This window comes from Lytechinus variegatus, chromosome 1, assembly GCF_018143015.1.
Source record: "Lytechinus variegatus isolate NC3 chromosome 1, Lvar_3.0, whole genome shotgun sequence".
In the NCBI taxonomy this organism is placed as follows: domain Eukaryota; kingdom Metazoa; phylum Echinodermata; class Echinoidea; order Temnopleuroida; family Toxopneustidae; genus Lytechinus; species Lytechinus variegatus.
The window spans coordinates 62,018,846-62,041,296 of record NC_054740.1 but is presented as its reverse complement, the minus strand read 5'-3'; the positions used below and the strand labels follow the sequence as shown (position 1 = coordinate 62,041,296).

At 34.7% G+C, this 22,451-nt stretch overlaps 1 protein-coding gene across 1 annotated transcript in view; it reads left to right on the top strand.

The window, feature by feature from the left end:
- Window positions 1–22,451, top strand: part of LOC121419002 (DNA mismatch repair protein Msh6-like) — a 52,574-nt gene that overhangs the window by 6,000 nt on the left and 24,123 nt on the right. The window contains exons 6-15 of the mRNA XM_041613265.1: window positions 2,746–2,946; window positions 7,284–7,372; window positions 9,867–9,954; window positions 10,562–10,621; window positions 15,430–15,504; window positions 16,365–16,500; window positions 19,316–19,381; window positions 19,980–20,128; window positions 20,683–20,754; window positions 21,906–22,140. Coding sequence (XP_041469199.1) covers window positions 2,746–2,946; window positions 7,284–7,372; window positions 9,867–9,954; window positions 10,562–10,621; window positions 15,430–15,504; window positions 16,365–16,500; window positions 19,316–19,381; window positions 19,980–20,128; window positions 20,683–20,754; window positions 21,906–22,140 — 1,171 coding nt within the window. The remainder of the gene's footprint in view (window positions 1–2,745; window positions 2,947–7,283; window positions 7,373–9,866; window positions 9,955–10,561; window positions 10,622–15,429; window positions 15,505–16,364; window positions 16,501–19,315; window positions 19,382–19,979; window positions 20,129–20,682; window positions 20,755–21,905; window positions 22,141–22,451) is intronic.

The following is a 22,451-nucleotide window of genomic DNA, read 5'->3' as shown; positions in this document are numbered from 1 at the left end:
CTAATAAGGATAATGACAATATCAATAATAATGATAATAATTATGATTAGGATTATAGTCAGTGGCGCAACTACAGGGGGCATGGGGGCACGTGCCCCCCCCCCCATCGGCTGACTAAAAAAAAGGAGGAAAAGAGGGAGAAAGGAAGAGAAACGTAATGGGAAAGAAGACAATGTTCATTATAATGTTATAATTATGTTATGTTACATTACATAAGAAACATTTTTTTCATATAAATGAAACATTATTTGCTCAGGGCATATGTCTTCATTGTTCCTGGTGCTCCCATTGTCTGTTTACGAATCCTGTTATACTAAAACCTCCCGTTTTCAAGTCAATATACACCAAACTACCAAATATATTTCCTCGCACTTCGAGTTATTCTTTTACATGTACAAAAGTATGCTTCTTTTTCATGAATACTTTAAGTGATTGTCCCATTTTAAGGTCTTAATATAAAACATTTCCTGTCCGTGCTTACGTTCGCAGTAGTGGATTGGTGAAAGATGTCTGCTCTCCATCAATTCCTAGAATGAGTCCTTAAAATGTTCCTTTTTCTGTTTTCTGATCTGAATATCAAAAATTTTCAGCTCGCGCTTCGCGCTCGCATCATTTGGTTAGTGAACTATGTAAGTCCTTCTTGAATTCCTACAAACAAGCCTTAAAATGCCCCTCTTCAGGTCTGAATTTCCTAAATTTTCAGCTCGCGCTTCACGCTCGCAAGATTTGATTAGTGAGATGGGTATGTTAATTGTTAATCATGATTACAAGTGCTTTATGTGCATGTTTGGATGTAATTCTAACAAAATCAGCAAGCGCTTATTGGCACTCCCATTAGATGACTATGGTGAGATGTGTATAATCTTAATAGATAAAAGATTCCTAAAATATAGTCCTTAAAATCTTCCTGTTTGGGGTCAATATTTGCAAAAATTTCAGTTCGCGCTTCGCGCTCGCATTATTTAACGAGACAGGTACGTATCATGATTACAAAAGATTGATTGTAATGTCCCTTTTTAGGTTTGAATATCAAAAATTTTAAGCTCGCGCTTCGCGCTCGCATTATTTGACTAGTGAGATACATGTCCGTTTATTGGCACTGTCCTTATAAAAATATCTCTATTAGTTCAGTATACCTGGCAACTGGGAGCGCTTTGCGCGCTCACTAGGCAATTCCAAGTTTTTGCTGGTGCCCCCCAATGCCGTGACCCACGGTACGCCACTGATTATAGTGATTTGATGACAGGACTAATTCTGACAGATCTGACTGCAATTTTGACAATTTTCATACTCTAAAAATAGCTTACTCTAAAGAATGATAACAAGGTTGATTTCTATTCCATTAGGTTTTCCTTGTATTATTTTCTTTGACCAACAAGAATGTTTTAAGTCTTAATGATATTCTGAAAAGATTCGGTAAACTTGAACACAAACTTCAATTTTGTCATTTCCAAATGGGCTATGGCATCAATGGCATGATGAGCCAAAAATTTTGAGGGGCCAAGCATGGCATACAGAGCAAAATTTTAGGTTTCAAAATCAACAAATTTTGGATTGTGCTTGCATAAATTATTGTTAAGTAAGGTTCACATTCAATTTACACAAAAAAATGCTTAGAATGTCTAGTGTTTAGATCGGAATATTACAAATTTTTGAGCTCGCGCTTTGCGCTCGCATTTTTTTGATTGGTGAGTTATGTATCCTATTTATGAGTCACTAAATGCAGTCCAGAACAGCTTCCTTTTCTGGTCAGTAAAAATTTCTACTTGTGTTTTGTGCTCGCGTTAATTTGTTTAGTAAGATGCACACCTTTTTCATGATTACAAAAACAGCTCAAAATATCTAAATTTCATTTCTTATTACAACATCTCGCAAGAATGCCCTTTTAACAGTGATTGGCACCATTAAATTGACCCAAAATCGAGTTTTACAACTTCAAAATTGATTTTTTTTTTTCAAAACCACTTGCTCGCTATGCTTTCTATAGCGGGAAATTAAAGCCTAAATCAAAATATCTGTCTTATCAATTAGAAATCACTTAAAAAAGCTTTGCTGAACTGCACCAAAATTCTCATTTTGACTTATACTGTAAGTGCATTTTTGGCTTTGACCTCCCCCCCCAAAAAAAAAAAACAAATACATTCTGCCTCCCCTGTCCCAGGTAGAGGAGAAAGACATGTTGAGAATGGGCATGCAAGGATCAGATCACCTTGGTAATAATAATTATTGCAATGTGAATCGCCTAGAACAATAATGAATTGTACAAATGTAACTATATGTTTATTTTAATTTTATGTCTAAATCTACATGATCTATCATGAAATTATTTTCGTTTTAAATGTACAAGGGTAAAAAATTTTGCTCGCTCACACCTTTTATACATTTGGTCCTGTGTGTCATGTATGCCGCCTAAGCATTGTTTTTTTTCCATATATTGTACAATTGAAATGCCTTGGCCTTGGCCTTGAGGTTTTCAGGCCTTGGCCTTGGCCTTGGGTTTCCATGCCTTGGCCTCAGCCTTTGTTATTGAAGCCTTGGCCTTGGGTATTAAAGCCTTGGCCTTGGCCTTAGCCTTGGAGGTTTGAGCCTTGACTACATCACTGTTTAATATATCATTGCATAGCGCAGAGGAAAATCAATTTTTTCATATCCTGTAAAAATGCTCGTATCATTTTATCAAAGAAATGTGAGATACATCCCCTGGGTTATTTTTTTATACCTTCACTTCTTCATTCACAATTGTAGAAAGCTAAAAAGCGAAAGAGGGGTTCCACTTCAACTGTCACTCCTTCCACAAAAAAGCCTGCAACGAAGGGTCGTAGCGTCCTAACTCCATCTTCTATGGCACGCCCAGATTCAGCTACCCCACCTACTAAGAAGACGTTTGGCACGCCGTCTATCAGCTCGTCCACCAAAGCTAAGCTCTCTGCATTTCAGTCTCCTGCCGTGAGTTCACGTTTTATTCTAATCTAAAAAATGTCAAATTATTTGTTGAACTGATGAAAAATTTGATTTCTGTGGATTTTTTTTATTTTGATAAAAAAAGAGATATCTATTTATTTGTTTAAAACGGTTTATTTCAACAAGGGTATCTATAGCGGCTGAAAAGCCGAATTGCATTACCCTTTACAATCATTTACATAAAAATACAATCAATATAAAAAACTAAATTTACACAAATTCTACATCATAAGAAATATCTAACCACATAGAAAGGTTGTTTATCATGTTGGCGTGCATGTATTAAATTACAACATTCATCCCCATCATGATAAACCAAAATAGAAAATACATATGTTGAATTTCTATTTATTTCAGATTATCACAGAATGAATATGAGGTAGAAATGGCAGTCTCGTAACAGAACATGTGCATATGCTATTGTGAGAAACATATTATGATTTCTTTTGAAAATGCTATAAAATTAGCATTGATGTTTGAATAGAGAAGATTTGAAGATTTAATTTTTTCATTAAAAAACCCTGAGCATATGTTGATTGGTCACTCGACTCAAGTAAAGATGCTTTACTGTTGAAATATGATTAATTTGATTGTCCCATTTTTCTGTCAGTTTTATTATTCTTTGTAAGTTTTGAAAGTCTGGTTATGATTATGCCATCCAACCATTATAAAATGGTCATATATCTATAATCATAATGTGCATGGCTTGCTATTTTTTATGACCTGTCTTTGCCATAACCTTTAATTGCAATTTTCCATTTTAATACATATTCACATTTACAGATGTTTTATGTTTTTTGCTGTATTGATATTTTCATACTTTAATACTCTGCCTTATTTGCTTATTTTTTATTTCTATTTTATTTTTTTCTTCTTTTTTGTAATCTTTTTTTTGAAATGTGATGAATGTGTAAATTAGTACATATAATTCTTTTGATTTTTTTCAATAAAATATACAAATATATATTTTAGTCAGGGGCCTTAGCAAAATTTTGGGGACAGGATTTACAAAAGCGCCATTTTTTGCATGTGGGTCCCTGGTATCAAAAGCATTAATTCTAGATAGGGTGCCCCGAAATCGGTGAAGGGCACCCTATTTTAAAATGCTAATTTATGCAAATTTTATGCAAAACACTCATAATTCACCATATCTCACTAAAAATAATTTTTAAATGCCCAATTTTTGTGTATTTGCGTCGATTTTTATAAATTGGTGAGTATGAATCAATTTTTAAGGTTAATTTATGCAAATTATATGCAAATCACATGTAAAAACACATGTATTATCATACATGTATATGGATATATAGAATTGTCAAAATCACAATTTTTTTCCACATGTGTCACTGGTACCAAAAGCATTAATTCTTGATAGGATGCCTCGATATCAATGACTGGAATCCTTTTTCATAGGGCTAATTTATGCAAAATTATGCAAAATCACACTATAGTACAGACCGAAATTTTTCTATTGAAGCCTATTTCTTTTCTTTTTTTTCGGGGGGGGGGGGGGATTTGGGATTTATTTTGACGGGGCATCAAATCTAGATTGATTTCTGTACAGTTCCTGAATAAGAATCAATTTTCAATGTTAATTAATGCAAATTTATGCAAAATTTATGCAAATATGTGTAAAACTCATCAACTATCTTATTTTGAGATTCTAAACCGAGGGACAAGCACAACACTATGCATATGAGACACTGTTACACAATTCATTCATTATGGTGACTTTCCATGCGACCAGAGGAGATTAGAGCATCATGTTTAAAATGCAAATTTATGCAAATTATAATCCTGTGCATACCCCTTTCACAATTAAAAAAAGATTAACAGTAATTCATCTTTCTTTTCAAAGCAATTCAAGAGGTCAGATTTCTTTCACAAGTAGAGTTTTCCCCTGTCAGAAAGAGGGTATATGGATGGTTCTCATGGCAGAAAAAGCTGTCCATGTCTGCCCCTCTGACAACTATGTACATTTTTTTTAGAACAGGGACACATAAGATTTGAGCAAAGAGACCTGATCCTTCTTTTTCTGTCGTCCCTTGATTGAAGGTGACCTGAATAATTTCAGTGATTTTTCTTTATTGGCTTATGAATTGATCTCTATCTCTAAAACTAAGGTAACACCAAGACCAAATTTTCCCAATCAATTTTAGGCCGAATCAGAGTCGAATCTGTCTGGAATAGGTCCCGAATCAGAGCTATCGACTTCCCAAAATAATTGTCCAAAATGCCTCCCCAAAATTAATTCAACCGAATTCCATCCGAATACATCCCAAATGTGGCTCGAAAAAATGTGTCTTGGCCTCATTCTGGAGTATTTTGGAGGATATTCGGCTGGTTTTAAAATTTTCAAGACAAGCAGAATCTCTCCACGAATGTTTCCGTTGGGGAGGGAGAACAGAATAGTCCCGGATCCTTCCGAATCGATTCCCGGAGCTCCCCGAATCCGAGATGAATAAGTACCGAATCCAGGCCATTTTGGGCAGAATTGATCCGAATTTGTTCGGGAGAATTTGGTTTTGGTGTAACCCTTTGCTTAAAGCTAGGGTTAGAACGGAACCGAATCAGCTGCGAATCCATCCATATACACGTATTCTGGTGGTTTCAGGAATATTCTGTTTTGCCTTCTTAAATGCAAGAAAATTCGGGAACATTCGCTGAAAAATTCAGCTCATTTTGAAATGTTCAAAACCAGCCGAATACCCTCCAGAATATTCCCGAATGTGACCACAACAAATTCCATTCGGGCCACATTCGGGATGTATTCCGATGGAATTCGGTTGGATTTTGGGAGGCATTTTGGGGTATTTTTTGAAGATTAAGACCTATTCGTATCAGTAGTAGAGTAATTAAAGGTCCGACTCTTGCTCCCCCCCATATATCGTACAAATCTTTTCCTCGAATACAAAGAATAATATAGACGAGACGAATTGGCCAGAAATTAGAAATATGGCATCCAAAAAGCTGCCGAATCGGTAAATTATATAGCCCATTTCGAAAGAATCTGGCACATTTTCGGGAAATTCTGTGGCGTACGCTGCAAAATCAGGCATAATCGATTTGGGTCGTTATTCAGGTCGTCATTTGGCGATAATCGGAGGATTTGGGCTAAATTCGACTCGATTCTGGCCGCCCTGGCTCGATTTTTGCCACTGTTCTGGTTGGCCGGCTTTATGCTTTATGTAATATATGAGTAGTCAATGGAATACAGCTTCATATATAAATTATTGTTAATTTACATAATATAACACACTTTTGCATGGAAACGGGATTTTCAATAGCATACAATTGAAGCTTTTGAATTGAGTGATAGATGTACTTCAAAAGTTTCGCCCCTTTTCCACTGTTAATACCCACTGGAATGGGACTAATTTATACATAATTGCTAATTTACATAAATTAGCATATTTTGCATGAAGACGGGATTTTCAATAGCATGTTTGATAGGGAAAATTAAATCTATGGATCTGATAGAGATTTTCTTTAAGTTTGGTTTCTTTTTATTCCTTTTTACTAATTTTTACTATTCATGCATAAATTAACTGCTAATTTACATAAATTAACATATTTTTGCATAAAAACATGATTTCAAATATCATGTTTGATAAGGAAATTTAAAGCTATTGACCTAAAAGTTTGGTATCTCTTTATTTACTTTTATTAATTAATTCCTATTGGCATATGGCTTCATGCATAAATTACTGCTAATTTACATAAATTAGCATATTTTTGCATAAAGTTGCAATTTTCAACACCATGTTCTGTGGGAAAAATTAAAGCTATTGACCTGATAGAGACTTTCCTAAAGTTTGGTATCTTTTTATTAACTTTTATTAATTCCCATTGGCATATGGCTTCATGCATAAATTACTGCTAATTTACATAAATTAGCATATTTTTGCATGAAGATGCAATTTTCAACACCATGTCCTGTGGGAAAAATTAAAACTATTGACCTGATAGAGACTTTCCTAAAGTTTGATATCTTTTAAAAAAAAAATTATTAATTAATTCCTAATGGCATATGGCTTCATGCATAAATTACTGCTAATTTGCATAAATTAGCATATTTTTGCATGAAGATGCAATTTTCAACACCATGTTCTGTGGGAAAAAATGAAGCTATTGACCTAATAGTGACATAGGGAAAATTTGGTGCTTTTGTAAACTCTGTCCCCAAAACTTCAAATTTAAGGCCCCTGACTATTTATAGAAATCAGTACAATGTCATATTTTGTATTGTTGGTGTATAAATGTTTACTTGAAAACATTTAAAAATAGTATGTTCCAAATAAAAATATTTTCTTCTATAATAGCCTGCTCCATCTCCAACCCCTGCATCTGAATCAGACGAAGCACGCTTTCCACATCAACGACAGGAATGGCTGAAACCAGGCAAAAGAAAGTATGTTATATCTTTCGTTATATGATAACTAGATAGATCCTTGCCATTTTGGTTGATTGGTTGTTTGAAATTGATCATTCAGCCCATTTTACAATGATGTCACAATTTGTGCAATTTTGGATCTATTCATCATGAATTTTGGATCCATACGATTTTGTCCATTGCACGCTCGCCGAGATCACCGGCAATTTAAAACTTTATTGTATAAAGCAAAGGCTGCATCTTAGTAGTGTCATATTTGATCCCACTTTCTTGCTCATGGAATTAAGGTGATTATTCTGAATTGGGGACTGATCTAGGAAGACCATGTTGCCCATTTAGTTTTAGCTTTCTTCGATACAAGTATAGTCTCTTTCGAAGAAAAGAGATTTTCAATCCACAATTCTTCCTTCGGCATGATTGAATGACAGTAGATGGTGATGTTCATTTTAATATGCTCTTTATAAATACAGTGAAACCTGTAGGGGCCACCTACTTACAGTAAAAACCTGTCTTTTTTGGCCACCAAAATTGTCTCTCATTTGAGAAATATGTTTAAAAGAACCTGTTCATAAAGGCCATATATGCCTTGTTAACTTTGTCATTTGTGGGTGGTTTTAATAAAAAAGAGAGGTTTGACTTAGTAAATTTACACTTTTTTTCAGTAGCATAATTCATAATTATGTGTATAAAAGATAAGCACATGAACACATAAATAATTCTTTAGTAAATTCCACTTTAAATGTAGCTATTCTAAGCTTTCACAGTATAGATAATTTTCCACCAAACCAACCTCACAAAAACAAAGTTATTTGTAATGTATTTTATTAAGACAGAAAACTAGAGAAAATGGTCATTTCATCATGAGGCATTTTATTGAGATTTTCTGAATCAGAGCAGCATTGCATCAGCTTTGAAAAACAGGTGGGAATGTCGTGGGAATGTCCTGGGTGTATGTAAATATCGATGTAGCTATTTCCTGCTGTGTCCATTTCAGCATTTCATCCTTTTGTTCTAGGATGTAAATTTCAGATTCTGGAGGATGGATCGCTTGTAGATTTCTACCAATTAAAATTCTCTGATGTACCTTACAGGAACTGAAATGAACTATTACGGTGTAAACAAGTTGGAATGTAACCCATTATGTTGAGAGGCATTGATATAGTGCCATCTATCTTGAAATAATCTATTTTGAAGAGCTCTATCACTATTAGCCAAGCTTTAACTGTAGCTGCTGTTTTCAGTGCTGTGCATTCAAGGGATTAGTCATGCCTGGTCCCCATTCTTCTCACCTGGGTTGTGTGCAGCACAATGTGATTTGAATTTCTTGCTGAATGAAAACATATCTGGGATTTAAATCTACGGCTGTCTGATTATAATACTAGATTCGGAATCACAAGACCACGATGTCCCCATACCCAGTTTTTAGCTCATCCGGCCGAAGGGCAAGATGAGCTTATGCCGTGGCGTGGCGTCGTCGTCTGTCCACAATTTCAAAATGCTACTTCGCCATTTCAAGTCCGATTTCAATTCTGTTTGCTTTATATGATAGCACTAGGTGAGGGATTCACAAGTTCTACACAGAATTTTGAAATTCATTAAATATGCTAATTTATGCTCATTTTTCAAAATTCACAAAAAATGCTTCTTTATTTGTCAACCGATTTTGATTTTTTGCTTCCATCTGGTAGAGCTTTATGAGGTTCACCAAACTTATACACAGAATTTGAAATTTTGACCAAAACACTTTATACTAATATATGCAAATTTTTAATTTATGTGAAATTAATTTATTCATAACATTTTTTAAAATTCACATAAAATGCTTTTTCTTTTTCTTCTTTTTTTTGTTGATCAATTTTAGTTTTGTTTGCTTAATATGATAGCTCTATGTGGTGATACAAAATTTCAACACAGAATTTTGAAATTCATTAAATATGCTAATTTATTCATATATTTTCAAAAGTCCCCCAAAATTACTTGTTTTTTGTTAATTGATTTTGATTATTTTTGTTCCATCTGAGAGCTACATGAGGTTCACCAAGGTTCTTCACAGAGTTAATAAATTTTTACTAGAGAGTTATTTATGCTTAATATGAAATTCATTCATAGATCACAAAAAATGCTTCTATGTCATTTCTTCATCAATTTCAATTCTATATCCTCAATTTATGTCACCAATATAATTCACTACAGTGTCAACTGGGCTGAAATTAAAATTGTGTTAAATTTTGTTGCGAGATGCCTGATGAGCTCCACATCATTGATGTGCTAGTTCTGAACTTCTGTTGATTCATAAAAGCCATTGATTATTTATGATTTGAATTACAGGGGAAAATGAACAATAAGATTATCAGAAAGTGTTAAGAACAATATGTTTGTACCACAAATTAATGTTGAACATTGTTTTCTTTCCAGATATTGATACCTTTCATATTGTAAGACATGCAGATTATTATCAATGATTTATCTTGTGTAAAATAATACATGATTTCTGTTTTTGTTTTCTATTTAGAGACATCAAGGGCAGACCAGAGCATGACCCAGAATATGATCCCAGTACTCTCTTCGTGCCAAAGACGTTCTTGGACAAATGCACCCCTGTAAGTTTTAAGTTTCTGCTTAATTTGAAAAAAAAACAAAATCATTTTCAATTATCATTCCAATAGGATATCTGTAAACCTGTATGAAAAATTCAGAGAGCTTGTTCAGTTTTCTTTAAGATTCAACCTCCTTTTTTTCATCATTTATAGATTCCGATGGTATCCAAATTACAATTTATTGAGTAAAGCAAATCGTAACTGTGGGTAGACTGTCAATAATTAGGTCACATAGAAATTTAAACACCCAATGTATTCATTGTTTTTGTTCATAATTTGTTTATTTGTGTTAAAAGCAGACAGGCAGTTTGAGGAAATGATGGAGGTAGTGAGAGAGGGACAGAGAGAGAATAAAGGGGGGGGGGGCAGACTGAAAAGAAAAGTCAGATAAATGAGGATAAAGAGAAATGTATCTGTTTCTGTTTATGGTAACTCCTGCAGGAACTCGGCAGGACAGCATTTTGCTGGTAAATGCCAAGCTGGTATATGACCAATTACCTAGGAAACATTTTACGTATCAATGTCTCAATTTGCCTTAGGATTTTGTTATGTATTTAAAACAATTCTGAATGATCCAGCTTTCTATTTCTTTTCCTTGATTCTCATTCAGGCTATGAGACAATGGTGGGAGATGAAATCCAAGTATTATAATGCTGTTCTTTTCTTTAAGGTGAGATCATATCCAATGCATCTTGGGGATAAATGAAGCCGTGCGTATGTTTGTAATGTTTGTGACTGTCTAGTTTATATATAGCATTTAAAGGATAGTTTAAATTCTGTCTAAATATACATGGAAGGTTCATGCAAGTAATTCTTGTTACTTACAAAATTTGAATTGTATCATTGAATACGGTAAAAGATGAGGTAGGTCTGTATTGATAACAGGCTTTCCTCAAATCTTGTTGAAACAAACTGCATGTTGTTCAGCAACACCCTAGCAACATTGCCAGATAATTTTACAATCAGTGATGTTCCGATTACTGAAGTCTGAGTACAAAATTCCTTGGGGTATGCATTGATAGTAAGCTGAAGTTCACACATCTTATATGTAAACTTCTTTCCAGAAATTTAGGAGTTATTCATTGAAGAGTATATTTCCAAAAAAATATTTTATACATGTTGTTCTCAACTCTCATTGTGCCTTAGTTGAATTAAGGCATCCTTGCTGGGAGTAACGCTGCTAAAGTTCATTTAGATGGGTTATTAAAAGTCCAGAAAAAAGGGTAATTAGACTAGTATGAGGAGTAAGTTCATGATCTCATACTAAAATTTTGTTTTATGAAAACAAGTTCCTTAATGTACATGATATTTGATCCCAACCAAGGTTACATTATGTATCAATTGAACAATCTGGAACTTCCACTTGCCTTGCTTTGTTTTGTGTTAGAAATGACCAAATCCATTCTTACTATACAAGACAAGTTTCTTTTCTCCATTTGCTATTGGTCAGAACTAGTTTTCGGCTAAATACATTTGTTTGTACAGGGCCAAAATTATGGAACTTCCTTCCTACTTCATTGAAGCTATCAGTTTGCCTTAGTGTTTTGGAAATAAGTTGAAGACAGAGTCACTGAAGAAATACTTAGATCAGTAAACAAATGGCTGCTGGTTATATTTTGTCTAACTTAATAAATTGTATTTTTCCATAATTATCTATGGAAAAGTAGAGCTCGACAAATTTTTCTTTTCCCCCCTCTTATCTGCTTTATGAACTGTAGATTGTTATACTTTAGGTCTAATAGAATTTGTTTGCATTCTGCATTTTACATTAAAAAGAACCTTTTTATTGTATCTTTTGGAAATATGTATATCAGTACTTTGGTTATTTACTCCAATTTGTTTCATAATTTTGTTTGCTTGTTCTCATAGGTTATAAATGATTGATTACGTAAGTTTATAACATTCTGGTGGCCTATGGCTTACAATCTATGCTTCTTAGTAGGTCACCATGTTTCTTTTCCATCTTGTCTCATCCATATTTCTATGTTCCATGATAATATAGTGCATGTATTATATGTATTATTCCGCAATTATTTACTTTTGTTCTTTGCTATTTACTTGCGTTGCAATGATTTACTGTTGATGTTGTTATTGAAATTGAAACCAAACAGAGATTCATTCACTCAAAAGTTTCTGTGACATTTTGCCCTGACTGGTTGGAGATTTTGCTGATATTGTACAGTGAGCCTATCTCATGCTTGAATGAAACTCCAACAAAATTCCTTACATATTCAATTAAGAATATGATAATGTTATTGTTCATCAATTTTGACAAGTCATTTATCATTTTATCGCATAGAATGTGCCTTTTCAAGCTCATTGAAAAGCTCAATATTCACTTGAGGCTACTCATTTTTGTTTTGGGGTGGCTTGTAAAAATAGGTATGCTACATGTAATTGGATTTCATGTATGTCAGTGGTCAATTCCATTGTGACTTATGGGACATTTGATAGTTTTTTCCACATAACTAAAGTACATATCTGAAATAGTAGCTGCACAAACATGGATTTACTTTGTTAATCTCTAAGAAGAATACTGAAACTTACTACATACAAAAATGTATGCTTGCAGCTTGGTTTCATAGGGTGCTATATCTTCAGAAGTGTCATTGTGACTTATGGGACATCGATGGACCACACAAATTGAGCTCTTTTGTTCAAAGTGCCATATCTATCTCAGTTTTATGACAATGTTTTTAAATTTGGACTTGGAGATTCACCAGTGATAGTGCTCACAAACAGTACTTGAATTGGACTAGATTCATTTCATTTGTTTCAGTAGTTGTGTGCAATCGTGTGTGACTTATGGGACAAGTGAATGTGACTGATGGGACCCTATCTCATTTCATGGAATTTACATTTCCTCTCAATAACTTTTTAAGTCAAACTTAATTTCAGCATGAAGAAATATTCCCTAATAACATGACACCTTTAATAATTCATGCCATGGTGTCAGAAATACATTCAACAAAGGGCAGAAACATCTTTTCATGCACTTCATGAATATAAAGGGAACATTAACCCCCCCAAAAAAAAAAAAAATACTTCCTAACTTGTCAGCAAGCTTTAAGAACTGTAATCAATTAAGTACAAAATAATCAGTAAACAATTACAATCATAAATATCTAGCAAACAGATGAAAAATGAACAATTAGAATAAGAATGTACACACTTTCCATTGTGACTGATGGGACAAAATGATAGGACATATTTGTTACAGATGGACAAATAAATGTTGCTTTTCTCTATCTGTCTCATACAGAATGGTAAGAAAATTACCTTTTCAGTGTATTGTATGTAAGCAAATTAAGACATTAATGCTGCCATGAAGTATATCAATATTCTTGTTAATATACATGTATTCTCTGTCATGTCGAAAGCTGATATTTTTCATTAGTTGTTGATGTTTATAATAAAACAAATAGAAATCAGTGCACATGCAAATTTTTGACAAAAAACATGAAAATTTTGGCATAAATTCTTTAAAAAAAATATTCTATCTAAACTACATGTATACTTGTAAAAAGTGTATTCATTTACATGGAAGATTTTACCATTGTCTCTGCAAAAAAATATTAAAATAACTGATTTTCATGAAAAATCGAAGATAACCGCCAAGATGGCCGCCAAAAATTGCCAATTTTGAAACCTATGGGACACAATTTGGCAAAGGGTACATCAAGATTCATTAAATATACACTTTAGGCCATACAAAAAAGTTAGTTAAATAATATATCATGGGGTGCACCCTATCACAAATTCTTTTTTTTGCCAGCTGCTTGGATTGTTATGTCATCTCTTTCATAGAAATTGACAATGCCTGTATAAAGGACATCACCATTTATAGAGTACCGAAGCGATGATGTCAGCTGCCATGGTGTCATGGCGGCCTGGTTCTAAACAAAATAACCAGGGGGGCCGTTTCATAAAGCTGTTTGTAAGTTAGGAACAACTTTAAGAATGACTGGTGATCCTTTCTTGTATGCTAAAACATTGCCAATTTATGATGACATTTACCACAAGGATCACCGGTCGTTCTTAAAGTCACTCTTAAGTTACGATTAGCTTTATGAACCAGTGCCCTTTTACAACTTTCAGAATTATGGTAACAACCAGGGACAACACACATCACCATTTTTTTTGCAAATACAAATAGGTATTGACAATCATGCAGCTGCGACTCAGATTAGAACCGGCCGATTCGATGTCATGACATTGTGACGTCACACTTCGGTACTCTGCAAATTGCGCATGTTACTTTCTATTGGCAGGAGGCAGGAATGATTCTAAGAAAACTTGATTGCAAGCTTCTGAACAACTTTTTGGCATTCACAGGGGCTGGTAAGGAGTGCTGTATGTACCCTTTTAATATCTCTGCTCATGGTAGCCTTATGCATCTGAGGACTGTTGCTCTTATTTCGACAGGATCCATAGGATCGCTCAACTACAAAATTTGTGACTGATGGGACATTGCAATAAGTTTAGTTTCCATGGAACTATATACCAAGTTCACATCATATGTCAAACAGTAGATGCATACCCCAAGGAGACAAGAAAACCAAGAGAGTGATCTGGACCTTAAAAAATGAATAAAAGCTGGGGTGAAACAAACCCAATTCATCTGTACTCAAGCTTTGCATTTTAGCGATCATATTCAGTTTTCTCCTTTTTGGGGGGATGGGCACACAATCCAAACTTTTTTTTTGTTCCATGCACTGCCTATGATATTCTGACTGTTTTTTCTGACAGTCAGCATACTGTTCTCCAGCTTTTAAGCATTCTCATCTCACTCTTTGATGTCATGGACAGCTTTAAGGTGGCATGGTTTACGAACTGTATGTGTGACTTATGGGACATGTGACTTATGGGACTTAAATGTATGTCCTCCCAGAATAGCTATTTCAAGTCCAATACAGATGCAGCTTAATTTGTTGAAGCAAGCATGTAATGTGGTAGATAAAAAAGTCCAATACTTGTCTGCAGGAGTCAATGGCAGCACATGAGGAAAACTTAATGCTTAAAACTGTGACTTATGGGACATCAAACAAACATACATTGAAATGTATTTTGTGCCTCACCGTTTCACTGCAGCATGTAAAACAATACAGCTAATGGTAAATTACTGCTTGGAAGTCACATGGACAGTATAATTTTTCGTCAGCACCCTTTGCATGCCAGGAGCCAGGGATGGGTCAAAGTTGTACAATTTCTATGAAATCTTAGTACCAAAGTGCAACAGAGTGCACACTGTGTATTTTATGAATGAATGAGGGTATAGTAAATATAATTGTGTTTTTGTAAACCTTAAACTGTATACTTTGAAACAGAATAAACAAAATTGCTCAGAAAAGAAATTTTTGAAAATGGAAAAATGCAACATTTGGCTGGAATTGACCAGTAGCGTTTCCTTTTCCTCTCTATTGTATAGAGGTATTTTAATGTTCTTTATTCATTTCCTTTACCTGTGCGTCTTTTTAGATGGGAAAATTCTATGAACTGTATCACATGGATGCAGAGGTAGCCGTCAAAGAGCTTGGACTCATCTACATGAAGGTGAATATAACTTGCAAAGTTCTACTTAAAGGTATTGGTCAACATTGATTTAACTTAGAAATCTGATCAGCAAGGTCCCATGTGTCACCTGTGTCTGTGCTGTGTTGTAAAAAATGAAGCCCTGAAAAAATTTCACCCAAGAATCATTTAGTGGTTTGAAAAGTGGAGAATAAAGTGATCAGAAACAGCATTCCAATTGTATTCCGTGCACTTAAACATAATTCTTCTCAGGTGTGTTTTATGCACATGAAAAATATTAAATATGACACAAATCAAAGTTCAAGATTGTTTTATTTTTGTAATGTGAATCAATGTCTTTAATCTGAGTTGGGTGAGAAAGCAATAAGGTTGCACCTTTCACATGAATGAACATCAATTATGACAATAACCATAAGTTCTCAGATGTAGTATATATGTGACCCAGTAACTTTCGGTAGCTATTGTTTGTAATTAGTATTATCTCTTTCCACTTATTAAGCCAATTGCCTGACAAGAAGGCAGAAGGTCCTTAGTATGTTGCTGTTTAGGATCAAACCCACAAGTTACCATTCATGAAGAGGGCTCTCTAGTACTGAGCCACCATGGGGGGGGAGGTGTATAATGAAGATTAAAGTGTGAATTAAAATCATGCTTAAATAGCGACATGCACATTATATTTAATAAGCAATCAAATTAGGTAATACGGGTGTCCTCGTAGCATGATATTACCAGTGTGTTCATGCATTATAAACCGTCACATTTGATTGAGTCACATTTAACCTGTTGGTGGTATAAAGCACAAAGACCCAATTGTTGAATAATCTTACTTGAAACCAACTGAAAATCATGTAATCCCTGCCCCCTCTTCCATTTTATGCTAGGGAGAGAATGCACATTCCGGTTTCCCTGAGATAGCGTTTAGTCGGTATAGTGATACGCTAATCCAGAAGGGGTACCGTGTTGCTCGGGTGGAACAGACGGAGACCCCAGATATGATGCAGGAAAGAGTTAAAAACAGTAAGTTAAGAATATAATATATTATTTCTTTATTTCATGTTGATGATAATGGCTTTCATTCAACTGCCATGCATGAGAAATGAAGGCACATAGAGTCTATATCTGAATATTTATGTATTCATTTCTACACGGTTCAACAGCTTACATGGTATGAACAGGATAAAAGCAAGCATGGGAATAATAAAAATTAGAGTCTGCACACATTAAAAAAAAAAATTCGCTATATTTGGTAGTTCAAGTTCAAGTTCAAGTTTATCTATTCAAAACCAAAAACATCACATCATAATCAAAATAGATTGATGGGAAAGGGTTAGGCCCGTTTTGAAAGTCCATTTTTGATGCACGTGTACACGGCATGTTTTTTGGTCATGTACACGTGTACACGTTGTAAACACTGAGAGCGAGTTCTGTTTTAATGTCGACACGGACCCGCATCAATATGTCATAAAAAGGGGTCTATATAGCCTAAGTCACGGTTTTAAAGCTTACCTGAGAAGTTTGAAGTATCAATCCACAAAAATTGGTGCAAATTAAAAGTTTACTCGGCTTAGCAGCGCATTAAATTAATAAAGAATGCAAAAGAAAATCAGTGCAGGGCCCTAGCTATCGCCGACGCTCGGTGGATGCGCATTTTGTATACTGTACCGTACATGCATGCACAGATCGCTGCAGAATAAGTGTAACTGAAGTTATCGATTAATTTTCATTATTATGTTGCCAATTTGAAGAGCGTTTGTTTGTAGGCTTGTGTGCGAGCGTATAACACGTAAGTTGTAGCGATGATTGCTATCGCAATTGGTGATTCTCAAATTGACTCTGAGTGTGATTGAGCAACGCTTTCGAGCTTTTGAGACCGGAGCAGACCCATTTCGTGCCGATTTCGTGGTACAAAACGTGAGTCTCCAGAAAGAATGTGGATTAAATTGGCGATTTTGGAAGTGAACTCACTCTGGATTAATTGAAATATGTTGACATATTAGTAATTAAAACATGTGCAGTGTCTGAGAACTAAGATTTAATGTGAGGCTGTGAGCTTGTTTATGCAGATGCTACCGTGTACACGGTGATGGAATTTAGTACACGTGCACTGACTTGACCGTGCGTGTACACGTGTACCCGAAACGGGCCTAGAAAGGGTATGTAATTTCTTGAAAATAGCTTTGGAAAACACCCCGTTTTCTGATTTTTGAGAGAATTGGTTGCAAAGCTGCAGTGATGTCACAGGAAGAAGGCAGTTTTGAATAGTACTTATTAAGAAATCTAGAAATGTATTTTTCACACCCTTAAGGTAAGGACATAATGAATTTATAAAAAATGAAATATTTTTGTATGAAAAATCACTTCTGAAATCTACAAAATGTGTGTGAGGGCCTGCCGGGCATGACATTGCATTTCAGTTAGTTAGTCTTGTAATTTTGTGAATGCCATAATTTTCTGTGAGTTTTGAGACCATGCCACTCTTTTGTCATACTCGATTAGGAAAATGAGTTTGCTGATTGTTTTAGTTAGCTTAAAAGCTGTTGTTTATTATATTGAACTTATGTTTTGGAAATTCTTAGTGCTAAAACTTTAAGAACCTTAATGCTTGAAGGATTGTTTCTTTTGATATAACCGTCAAAAAAAGTTTTGTACAGTTAAGTTCATTTGCTCCTTAAGCTTATTGTAAAATTTGAGTGTCATGAGTGGTCAAAATAATGAATTTCCAAAATATCCCAAATTAAGTTTTGGTATGAAAATTGAGTATTTTCTTACAGAACATTGGAGAGCAATTGTGATAAAAGAATAGCACTTTCATTGATATACATTGCAAAAATTGTTAATGCCAGTCCTACTGGTAGAAGGGAAATATTTGGAATGAATGGGAATTCAGAAATTTCATTAAGAAATTGATAATGTGTATATTCATTGCCATCATCATTAGAATCATTTTCATGATGATCATCTTGATAATCATCAGTGTCATCTTTATTGTCATCACCACCACCACCATTGTCACCATCATCATCATCATCATCATTACCTTCATCATCATCATCATCATCATGCTATCGTCATCATCACCATCATCATCATCACCACCACCACCATCATCATCAATCATTATCATCATCGTCATCACCTTCACTATCATGATCATCATAATACTATCATCAACATCATGTTCATCATGATCATCATGATCATCATGATCATCCTCATGATCATCATCATGATCATCATGAGCATCATAATCATCATCACGATCATCATCATCATCATTATCATCATGATCATCGTGATCATCACCATGATCACCATTATTATCATCATCATCATCATCACCACCACCCCCACCACCACCACCACCACCATTGTCACCATCATCATCCTCATCATCACCCTCATCATCACCCTCATCACCTTCATCACCATCATCATCATGCTATCATCATCATCACCTTCATCACAATCATCATGCTATCGTCATCATCACCATCACCATCATCATCATCATCACCACCACCACCACCATCATCATCAATCATTATCATCATCGTCATCACCTTCACCATCATCATCATCATAATACTATCATCAACATCATGTTCATCATGATCATCATGATCATCCTCATGATCATCATCATGATCTTCATGATGATGATCATCATAATCATCATCACGATCATCATGATCATCATTATCATCATGATCATCGTGATCATCATCATGATCACCATTATTATCATCATCATCACCATCATTATCATCATAATCTATCATCTTAATTTGATGCAACCTAAGTTTATTCTTTCCGCTTCATTTTTTCTTCTCAGTGAGCAGATCTGTAACAAAATTTGACAAAGTTGTCAAGAGAGAGATATGCAGGATTTCAACACAAGGTATGTTGTATACCTCTGTTCTATTTTTTTTCTTTTCTCTCTGTTATTTATCATATTTATGTGGACATTTTCATGAGCTCCTTACTGTATTTGAAATTTTTGCTTCAAAATTTCTATACAATCATTCTGGCCATATTCTTAACTCGGGTTTGAATCGACCTCTGTTATATGTAAGCTGTGGGTCAACTATGGAAAGCCAATAGTGACGAAAATATCTAAAAGTAGATGTTTGATTTATGGGACACTGACACTGAAATTTTTCTCAACTGTCTGGGAATGATAAATAGGATAGTTGTCTTCATTTAATGAAAATGGGAAAGATCAAAGCAAATGTTAGAAAAATGCAATTTAAACAAAATTTTGACATCTTAGGCTTCTCATAATGTTAGTACAGACTTAGACCGTGATCAAAGGTAATCAGACCACAGAATATGAGTCGCTGTATTTGACCTCATATCTTGCTTCGCGAAATCATGTATGACAAAGTGTATAATTAATAGTCTGTAAACAGTGTTAGTATATGTCTTCATTCCTTATTCCTTATAATCATCACGATGACTCTTGAACTTCGCTTACTTCTTTCCTTCTCCTGACATAGCGACAAGAACCTATAGCTTTATAGATGGGGATACATGTGAGGCACAGAGCAGCTATCTTCTTGCAGTCACAGAGAGGCCGAGTGAAAGCTCTGGTGGGGAGAGTGTCTACGGTGTGTGCTTTGTGGAAACATCCATTGGCAAATTCTATGTGAGTAGTTCTCATTGATATGGAATACATCTGCTTTGAGAATTTTGTGGTGACGATTGATTCATGTACAGGGCTGCTATTCAATGCTTGCATCAGAAAATTATCATTTTACTTAGATTTTTGTTTGGAAAATATACTTAGCCAAGATTTGTATTTGGTTCATGAATTTGGCTTCGTATTTGAATATATATTTATGTAAGCTAATGAGATGTAAGCCCATTAATTTGAAAATCTGTTTTTGTACGCGTCCGAAATAAGAAACTTATGTTAGTGTAAGGAGTAGGCTTTAAAGTCTTGGTCATTTGTGGGAACACATTATACACTAAAAAGACTAAGAACTGAAATTTCTGGGGCATGATGAAGACAGTATGACGTGCTGAAAAAGATGTGTTCATTATTTCCTATCACTTCTGTCAATTTCTTTAAAGGATTTTTTTGGTTGGAATTTGATAAATAGTGGTATTTAATTTCTTGTTTCCATTAAATATTTATTGCATTTTGCTTATGATTCATGATTTGTTTCTGTTGGCCATTCTGTTTTATTTTGTTGATAGATTGGTCAGTTTGAGGATGACCGTCACAGTTCTAGATTCAGGACACTGATAGCTCACTATCCTCCTTCCCAGGTATGTGATATTCACACTCTAGAATTTTCCTTTCATGGGTGTTACAAGAATTTTTTAATTCAAATATGGACTCAAATTACCCCCCCCAAAAAAAAAAAAAGAAAATTTAAATAAAAATTGATCTTCTTTATTATTTTTGGCATTAATTAAAAATGTGAAAACCAGATTTATAGTATGTTTGTTTTCTGAGAGAAGGCATGCAGTTAGAGTGACAAAACTTGGCAGAAAAGAAGGAGACCCTTATGTATATTGTTGATAAAGACCATTATGTGTATTGTTAATAAAGACCATTATGTGTATTGTTAATAAAGACCATTATGTGTATTGTTAATAAAGACCATTATGTGTATTGTTAATAAAGACCATTATGTGTATTGTTAAAAAAGACCATTATGTGTATTGTTAAAAAAGACCATTATGTGTATTGTTAAAAAAGACCATTATGTGTATTGTTAATAAAGACCATTATGTGTATTGTTAATAAAGACCATTATGTGTATTGTTAATACCAAAAGAAAACTACTATTCAGAAGTGTCTGATTTGATGGGAAGGTGAATTATTCACTTCTGGATTCTAGTTTGATTTTGTGTGTATATACACCAATATTGTAGTAATTCTGCCTCGTTTTGTCACTAATTTGCATGCCTCCTCTTACCATATGAACATACTATACTTATCGTCACTTCCCAATTATATGAAGAACCTTGTCCAGCTGATAAGGGTTTAAGTTAGCAGGGCAGATTGATACAGTCCTGTAACTCCTTCCAAATAAAAAAAAGATATTAGTCTTCAAATATTTTTCCTTCAGAGATTTTGTTGAAAAATCTTCCTAGTCTAATTAGTCACTTGCATATTGTAAATTCCATAAAATGATAATTTTGTAAACCATTCTTTCTTCACTTCATGAACCACTCAAGTCATGGTCATTTCCAAGTGGAACAACTTTCCATTTGAACTGGAAAAGTGAGCTCATTCATTTCAGGAAAGTCCCGCATGTAGGGTAACGGACATACAGAACGCCCTTATTCAATACCTTTCACCATAAATTTTACTGACAATTTTGTTTTATCAGAGCAGAAACAGTTCTTTCATTGTCTCATAAAATTTACCTGCGTATTAAATCACCGATGTTACATGATATGCCCCGCAGGTTTTGTTTGAACGTGGCAAGCTCCTCGGGAAGACTCAGCAGCTCCTGTCCAGTAACCTGATGTCCGTCCTCAAAGACTCTCTCCTTCCTGGATCCGAGTTCTGGGATGCCGCGAAGACGCTGAAGGTACTCAAGGAGAAGGATTACTTTGAGGATAGTGAGAGAGACAAGGATGAAGAGGCGAAGGGAGGACTGAACTGCTGGCCAGATGAACTGAAAGAGATGCTATCAGATGGTAGGATTTAATGTTGATGATGATTAGAATAATATGATATGCAACTTTTGTATGATTGATATACTATATATATATATATATATATACAGGCGCGTACGCAGGATTTTTGAAAGGGGGGGGGGTTTTCGAGCTGATTATTTTTTTTTAAATCTCCCGCCCAGTCTCTAAAAAGTGATGAGCGGGGGGGGGAGGTGATGATTTTTTTTTTTTTTTCAGCGCTGCAAATAAGACAATAACATTTAAGTGGGGATGGGTATGTAACAGTGCGGTCATGACCCGCGAGCGAGCAGAAATGTTCTCGTTTTTGCGTT